Source organism: Pollachius pollachius (genome assembly GCF_949987615.1).
Source record: "Pollachius pollachius genome assembly, chromosome: 14".
NCBI lineage: Eukaryota > Metazoa > Chordata > Actinopteri > Gadiformes > Gadidae > Pollachius > Pollachius pollachius.
This window is the reverse complement of record NC_136947.1, coordinates 10512765-10521778: the sequence shown is the minus strand read 5'-3', so window position 1 is coordinate 10521778 and position 9014 is coordinate 10512765. Positions and strand designations below refer to the sequence as shown.

At 49.0% G+C, this 9014-nt stretch overlaps 1 protein-coding gene across 2 annotated transcripts in view; it reads right to left on the bottom strand.

Annotated features, from left to right (window-relative positions):
• The window catches only part of dip2cb (disco-interacting protein 2 homolog Cb), a gene marked incomplete at its 3' end in the record, with an annotated part of 67752 nt that extends 65321 nt beyond the window's left edge, over positions 1 to 2431 (bottom strand). For both annotated transcript variants that reach the window (XM_079750227.1, XM_079750228.1), the window contains exon 1: positions 2149 to 2431. In XM_079750227.1, coding sequence (XP_079606353.1) covers positions 2149 to 2227 — 79 coding nt within the window. In that variant the 5' untranslated portion in view covers positions 2228 to 2431. The remainder of the gene's footprint in view (positions 1 to 2148) is intronic.
• Between the last annotated feature and the right edge of the window lie 6583 nt (positions 2432 to 9014).

Genomic DNA, 9014 nt, shown 5'->3' with positions numbered 1-9014 from the left:
TGTTGACTCGGCTAGCCACCAACACCGCCCTCTACAGCCCCACCACCATCCCCATCCACTCCCAACAACACCACCTCCACAACCACCTCCACCCTCACCATAACAACCGCCATCAACTCTAAGGTGTTCTCCACCACCACCACCAACACCATCACCTCCACCCATCAACACCTCTACCCCTATCATCACCCCAACTCCACCTCAGCCTCAGCCTGCCAGACAGACACTCCAGACACATCATAAATATCCATCCCCTCCTCCTCCATCAGACAGAACACCAGCCAGGGTCCACTACGACAGCTCCATCTTGTTCTTCCACCGCGCGGGGGACCACACAGGCGGGGGGGTTGGATGGATCGGAACACCTTTTTTAGTTTGGTTTCACGGTTCAAACGACGGGATAACACGGCTCAGAGTGATATGAGGAGTGTACAGTGGAGTGATATGAGGAGTGTACAGTGGAGTGATATGAGGAGTGCTCAGTGGAGTGATATGAGGAGTGCTCAGTGAAATGATATGAGGAGTGTACAGTGGAGTGATATGAGGAGTGCTCAGTGGAGTGATATGAGGAGTGTACAGTAGGGATATGAGGAGTGTACAGTGGAGTGATATGAGGAGTGTACAGTGGAGTGATATGAGGAGTGCTCAGTGGAGTGATATGAGGAGTGTACAGTAGGGATATGAGGAGTGTACGGTGGAGTGATATGAGGAGTGTACATCGGAGTGATATGAGTGTACAGTAATGATAGGAGGAGTGCATGGTGGAGTGATATGAGGAGTGTACAGTAGAGTGATATGAGGAGTTTACGATTGCTGGTGTGATTCTAGACATTCCCACTTGGAGGGTTAGTGCATTGCTCGAAAGAGGGCGGGACACCAAGCAAGACTTCAAAATCATGGAGTCCCACGCGTTCATTCATTCATTAAGCCAGCCATTTATTAAGCCATTCATTCATTAAGCAATTCATTCATTAAGCCATTCATTCATTCAGAAGCTCCTAGGTGTGGGGGGAGGGAGAGAGACAGAGAGAGAGACTGATTGCGTATGAATGAGAAACTAATTGCCAATGGGAGAATGTTTAAGAGTTCATCAGAATAATAAAACGTACAACAGAAACAGAAGTCTGCTGACACACACACACACACGGTAATAAAATGTCCATGATAAGAAAGAAAAATGTGTTTATTCATCCAAGGGTCATATCACTTTCTGTCGGACATACCTGTCTGTGTAAAACACCTGTCTGACTGTCTGACATACCTGTCTGTTTATCTGCTATTACTGTATGTCTGTCGGTATTTCTACTATATCTATCTGCTATACCAGTCTGTCTGTTTGCTATCTATCTGCATATGTCTGTCCGTCTGCTATACCTGTCTGTCTGTCTGTCTGTCTGTCTGTCTGTCTGTCTGTCTGCAGTCGTTCTAACTAAAAAAATGAGGACATTATGTAATGAGACCGATGTGTGCATGTGTTGTTTATAGATGTGTGTTCATGTTGTGTATAGATGTTTGTTCATGTTGTATAGATGTATGTATGTGTTGTGTATATAAGCGTGTTCATGTTGTGTAGATGTGTGCATGCTGTGTATAGATGAGTGTATAGATGTGTGTATGTTGTGTATAGATGTGTGTGTGTGTGTGTGTGTGTGTGTGTGTGTGTGTGTGTGTGTCACAATGTGACAGATCACTTTAGGCGGAGTGCTGTGAGAATCGATATCGGTGAGTTTCCTCTGCTCGACCCCCCGTGGCGGCGCGCGATGAGGGACTAGTTCCGGTACGGTGTTGGTTCGCAGCCCACCCCGAACAGCTGGTTCGGGTCTCGACCGCATTGTCGGCATTCTCCGGAGAAACAAACTCCCAGCGGAGTCAGACACAAAGTTGTTATCGACGTGTCATGACCACACACACACACACACACACACACACACACACACACACACACACACACACACACACACACACACACACACACACACACACACAAACGTTCCGTTAATCCTTCCCGTCGGTACCGTCCGGTAAAGTGTCATCTCACTACCGTCCTCCGCGAACCCTACGGAGGGAGAACTCCCGGGTGCATGAGACCACCGGAGACCACCGGGGACCGCGAGCCGCTACAAAACAACACGCGCACACAGGACTCACCTTCTGATAACTCCAGCTCGAGCTCCGCCAGCCGCGCGCGCACCTCCACCGGCAGCGGGACCGGGTCGCGGTCCGCCATTCCGCTCGCTCTCCCCTCCTAGATCCTTCCTCCCGTCTCTCCTAAATCCTTCCTCCCGTCTCTCCTTCGCTCCGTTAACGTCTCCTTCCGCGCGGTCCGCCGTCCTCCGCAAGCTCCTCAGGAAGTAGGGAGGAGGAGCAGAGGAGGAGCAGAGGAGGAGCTGAGGTCAAATCCCCGAATATGAAAAGTGAACGAATGGAAAGAGTCCGCGATCCGCCCCGTGCCGCTCGGTCCGCGCGCTCTGCTGGTTGGAAGACGTCTGCACGCTTTCCCGCGAGTCCCGCGTGTCTGTCGGTCCGCGAGCCGCCGGGCCGAGACGAGGCGTGTTGTCTCGCGCTCCACCGGCGGGACTGAAGCCCGCGGTGGAGTCTGCCGCGTGGCCCGACAAGGGCGCGCCGCGCACGCGCCTCTCAATGAACGGTTGAATCTGATTTAGTTCGGTCATGTGTGTGATGGTGTTGGTGTCAATAAAGAACTGATGACCTCTGACCTGGAGGAGACAGGGCCCCAATTTGCGTAATTACATGTTCAATATTCATATTCACTTCAGGCCACTCCCCCACCTGTTAGTTAACAGCTTCACCTCGAGGTGACGGTGTTGTGTTTACACCATCAGGAGAGGAGAGAGGAGAGGAGGAGAGGGGATGAGCGGAGGAGAGAGGAGAGGAGAGAAGGAGAGGAGGAGTGTAAACAGATGATGGCCTGAATCATCACGTTGTTGTCGTGTTTCCGGCTTAGAACTTGCCAACGATCTCAGCTGCTGAGTTCCTTAATTGGAAACAGATTAAGAATGTAGAACCAGTTAGAACCGCTGCGGGAACCGTTTGTATGGGTAGGTGAGTGTGTTTGTGTGTGTGTGTGAGAATGTATGTGTGTTTGTGTGTGTGTGTGTGTGTGTGTGAGAGAGAGAGAGAGAATGTGTGTGTGTGTGTGTGTGTGTGTGTGTGTGTGTGTCTGTGTCTATATGTGTGTGTGTGTAGGTGTTTGTGTGTGTGTGTCTGTGTCTATATGTGTGTGTATAGGTGACAGTGTGTGAGAGAGTGTATGTGTGTTTGTGTGTGTGTGTGAGAGAGAGAGAATGTGTGTGTGTTGTGCATGTGTGTTGTGTGTGTGAGAGAGAAAGTGAGTGTGTGTGTGTGTGTGTGTGTGTGTGTGTGTGTGTGTGTGTGTGTGTGTATGTGTGTAGGTGTTTTCAGTGGATTAGGGACTTAAATGATAACACATTCCTTCTCTCTTTGTAAATCCTTGATTGTGTGACAGCAGAGATCCGGACTCTGTGTCTCTGCTGCCCTCTACCGGCGGCCCGACCACCTGTTGGTTCTCCGTCATCCGCGCACTACGCACTTATTGTGTGTTGTACGTCCCGGCCCTTAAACATAGTACTTGTACTGTTTTATTTGTCGTATAGTACTAATACTACATGGTGTAGCATCTTATCCTAGCTTTCTCTGTTGTATACGGGGAATTGGTTAACCTAGTTATGTAATTAAAATAAACTGCCGTTGGAAGCATGACATAGCTGTGGTTTAGTTTGGGGACGTTGGACAAACCAGTATGTAATTCCCGAGGTAGTCTGTTTGTTTTCCGACAGCTGAGCTATTTATTTAGTGACCGAACAGGGGCGTGCCAACTGGGCAAGGGGGGCTGGGTGGCACTGGGTTCCCCGAAAAAGGACAATCCGTAATGCCAGTAAAAACAGTAGGTGAGGTAGGCTTAAACATTATCCAGACCCTACTAAACTAGTCTGGACCATCGAGGAGGCGTGTTAGTTATTAATGTAAATGTCGGTGGTTTCGTTGAATCACTGGTTTCAGAGCTTATGTTAATGTTTAAAAACATCAAAAATCCTGAGATTCCTGAAGGAAGTTGACAGGTATCACCCTAGTAGAAACCTCAGCAGAATAAAGCAAACCTGTCAACCGACTTGTCAAACAAACTTGATTACGGGACCTCATAAATCCTGAGGCAGTCTTCTGATTGGCTACGGGCTCTCTGAAGTGTAATTCTATTGGTTGAAATCAAGACAGCTGTGTATATCTTGACTCCTTTCCATGCTGGCCTGAGAGTCTGCTCGGTCTCCAGCTATAAAAGCACTTATGAATGTGCCGAGGTCACAGATGTACACTTCCAGAACTCAAAAGGAACAAACAAACACACAACGCAACAGTGCCTAAATCTTTATTTATTTTTTCAGTAAGCTACATTTTTTTTCTCCAAATCAGACAGTTTTACATCATGACACGAGTAACTTAAATTATCTATAGCCCACATGTACGCTTGATTCCAGTTTCAATGGAAGAATAGGTAAGAACAGAAAGAAATAAAACGACAGAACCAAATCAACTGAAAAAAGCCCTCTTGAACGGAACCTCGGTTCAACACTCGGGTCGTATTCGAACATCAACCCTGTCCAACACTCGCTGCAAGCGTCGCTAGCCAAACTGTTGTCGACGCCCACGCGGGGGGGGGGTCTTGGATTGTCCGTAGCCACTAGCCTAGCATGTGTGTTATGAGTGTTACCGTGGTAACCACAGTGAGCAGAGAGGGAGGCCGGCGGCGTCACTCCGGTCACTTCCTGTTGCATTCGGTAAGCACGGTAACCGCTTGTTGCCACGGCACCGCCGAGGAGGGTCCCAGATGGACTGATATGCAGTTTGACCTCCGACCTCCGGAGGGGGTCCCGGCCGTGAACCCCCCTCCCGCCGCGGGGAGCACACATGCTCCAAGGGGGGGTGGCAGACGACCATTTTGTTTTGTACTGCTTGTTTCTCTCCCGCCGTCGCTTCCATCACCAGCGCCGGTCGGCCCGACACAGACAGCCAGGCGGATGGTGTGATAGCGCAGCACAGTCGGGTTGTGTGTATGTGCTGGACACTGGCGTCCCAACAAGCTCGGAGTGTGAGACCAGAACCAGGTGCAGGTGCAGAGGGAAGCGGTCTCAGTCCAGTCCAGGAGCTCAGAGTGCTCTGTTCCAGTCAGTGGTGTCACGTTTAAACATGTCCCCAGAATGTCCTCCAGTCCTCACACGGAGCTCAAACACGGATCAGTAACACACACATTTCCAAACAGAAAATACACAAAACAGAAATTAAAACAATGAAATGCCAAGCGTTCAGCTATATACAAATTAAACTGCTCTTTCGGATAAAAGAAAACAAAAAGGTGTGCTGGCACAGTTCTTGGTACGTGTGGTCTAGTCCTCGTGGGGATGGGGGTCGCTCTGCTAGAGCTCGCGTAATACGGTTCCACCGCGGCCCAAACGCACTCCGACGAGGCCTGTCACCCAATCACCATCTCTGGGAGATGAACATCATAACAGAACGACTCCCATGAAAGCACTGCCGACCGTAAAGGGAAGAGTGAACCACAAACACTGTGCTAAGAGATGATGTTTTAGAATACAGCCGTCATGATGATAAAATGATGTGGATGGATTGGAAGTTTCGGTACCCAGGATCTTAGAGAAACGCATCACCAGAACTCGTTTGATATAAATATTGGATGCCAGAAATAAAAGATCTCAATCACATCACTCCACAGAGAATAGACTCCCAAAAAGCCATTAAAGAAGAATGCGATACCGTATTAGAAGTGACTGTTTCTAATTTGACTGAAGATCACTTCAATCACCCCGTCTGACGTCCCATTGACCTGCCGTCTCTTGAAAACAATTCCTGATAAACCTCCTCCACTGAACTCTACCGTAAACAAGCGTTCACTGGGCAATACGTTGTGTGGGGGAAGGCGAAGGGCGCGCAGGAGGAGAGTGAGTTCTGGGGGCGCTGGCGAGGCTCAGCCTAATGAGGAGCGACTCTAGACTGACCCTGTTCTCTTCTGGATCACGGAGGGCTGTGGTCTCTCTGGGGTATCCCTTAAAACACCCCCTTTGTGAAGCAACACAACATCGCTGGCCTCAAGGAAAACAATGCGTGTAAAAAAACGTAGTGGCTGAAATGATGAGCGTCTGCAGCAACGGGACGGGGGACTACCGCGCCGTCGGGGAATCGCGCCTCAACCGTAGCCTCAGTGCATTTACAATGTGCTTTATCGTGGTCGACTGTGATGTCATCTGTAGGTGACTGCCTGAAGCACGGCCCCAAGACAAGACCGCTAGACACCCAGAAGAAACGCTAGATACACCTACTGACCTCTCCATCCTACCACGGGCTCTGCTAACAAGCCACTTTAGCATGCTAGGTTAGCATGGCTACAAACGGACCTAGCCTGGTAGGACGTGATAGCTCAGAGTAGTCTATGAGGGACACTGGCCATGTTTTGCATCGTTAGGTGCATTAGGGCGGGCGCTGTGATTGGCGCTCTTCCAGGACCACAGACTCTGATTGGTGCTCTTCCAGGACCCACGACTCTTTCCAATTGTGCAAGTTGAGGGGGCGGGGCCTGACCCACCTGGGGGCCAGGTGAGAAGGTTCAATAATGGAATGAAAGTGACATTAAGAAAATAAGAAGAAAGGGTTTACAATCAGAACACTCCACGCACGGCGGAGCCGGCAGGATATGAACCAAAATAAAAATAAAATTAAACAAAATATATATTCAAACACAACATTAAGATTTTTTTTGTATCCTACATCCAGCTCGATAGCAACATTAATAGTTTGAGATCAATATATTTTTATAGCATTTTTAAGGTACCTCTTATATTTTTCTAAGTATTTACACCTGTACAAGCAAAGCACACAGTTCAAAGTGCACATATTTAATACAGTATTGACTAGTTTGCATTTACAATGTTTATATTTTTCCCCAAAATAACCTGACGAAAGACAAGAGAAGGACAATCAAACCGACTATTTTTCATACATTTTACAAAAAAAAAGAAAAAGAAAATTGCTAGATTTGTTCCTTTCTTCGTAAGCCTTGTGACATTTCGTACGTTCGAGTATTCTCCATGGTCACGCCAACATTACAATTTGGGGGTATTTTTCCCTTCCCAAAAATGAAAGAAACCCTTATATGCTCATCTTGTATAAAAGTTAAGGCAAAGTCATTTTTCAAGTTTAAATAAAATTCAAGTTTCTTAAACACTGGATGGAACATCATAACATTTTTACCGGAATAGAAACTTCGGTTTCTAACTTTTTCTCCCAAAAAAGAAAAAAAAGAAAAGAGCAATAAACAACTTCCGATATTGGTGGTGAACGAACAGCATTGGTTTATAAATAGGCGGATATGGTGAATTCTCCTCGTGGGACCGACTCCACCCAAAGGAAGGGGGCCGAAGAAACCAAACTACCACGCCTTCCATCCCAGTGCTCCCAGTGCATCTCAGTCCTTCAAAACACGCCAACACAAAGGCCAGCGTCCGGTCGGAGCAGCGCCGCCCTGGACATAACCGCCGCCCCCCCGCCATCCTTCACCATGGGTTATTACCCAGGATGCTCCTTGTTGCAGGAAGACGTCGGCCAGAGACCGGAACCGATTCCGGCCCCTTCCCGTGGGTCCATCCTCTAAACCCCTCCCCCGAGTACGGTGGCCTACAGGGACCACCCTCTGGGCTTGTGGTCATGGGAGACGGTACAAATAAAACCACTCCCTTTTTTCACACTTTTCAATCTTTTTTTTTTGGTTTGTCTGCAGGCCACCATGGCTTTGTTTAGTCTGGGTCCTGGGGCTTGGACCATCACCCACCTGGACCTGAAGGGTCTAGGACCCTCTAGGGGACCAGAGGGGTCTAGGACCCTCTATCCTCTGGGGGGTCCACGGTGTGCTACCTCTCGCTGGTCCTGAAGGCTTGGGGTCTGCTGGGGGCCTCCACCCAGGACCTCCTGCTAGGGGCTCCCAGCATCGCAGGGTTCTGGTGAGCCCGTCTGCTAAGCCAAACATCATCTTCTCCTCTGAAGACATGAACTTGTGAACGAGTGAACAGGGGGTGAAATGTTTGGATGTGGATGTTGCTGCTGTAGTTGAAGCTCAAGCCTACAAACGTCTGACTTTGAGTGCATTCCAATCGTCACTTGCATCCTTTACCCCACCATCTGTATTTCCAGTCCACTCTCCAGCCTTTTGGCAGCTATACTGATTCCATTGCTGCCTGGCTCAACTACACCTGGCAGGGAGGACTCTGCCCTGAAGAACCAAACCAATCATCTGCCTTCACTCACTTTCCTGCCTGCCAACTCCTAGACCACGCCTACATTCCCAGCTAGCCAATCGCCAATCAATCGTTACTTTTTGTCACTCGGGTGACAGACACTCCACATCCCTTCCTGCTTGCCTCCCACTGGCCCTGACAACAATACATCCCCCAGGAGGAAACCATCTGCAACCCAAGCTAACCGCCATGGACACCAGTCACCAAGCTAACCGCCATAGACCCTAGTCTCCAAGCTCAAGAACCAGCTCCCCTCCCTCCCCAAACAAGTTCCACTCCTGCTTCCCAAATCAGTTCCACTCTCGCTTCCCAAACCAGTTCCAATCCCCCTTCCCAAACAAGTTCCAATCCCCCTTCCCAAACCAGTTCCAATCCCCCTTCCCAAACCAGTTCCCCACCCCTTCCCAAATCAGTCCTACTCCCAAACCAGCTCCCCTCCACTTCCCTAGGCAGAGATGGGTTCAACCGGGCTGAGCAGGAAGTGACCTTCACTGCCCCACTGAAGATAAAGGATGAGTTCAGCTCCCAAACCAAACCCAGACTAGTGCACACCTCAGTTCAGGATCCAGTTCAGCATTAGAAGATAATTAACAAGACTCATCAAGTCAAGGGGAAGCAACTACTTACATATAAAGAGATGTACACACCAGAAATAAGGTCAACAAGTCAACGACA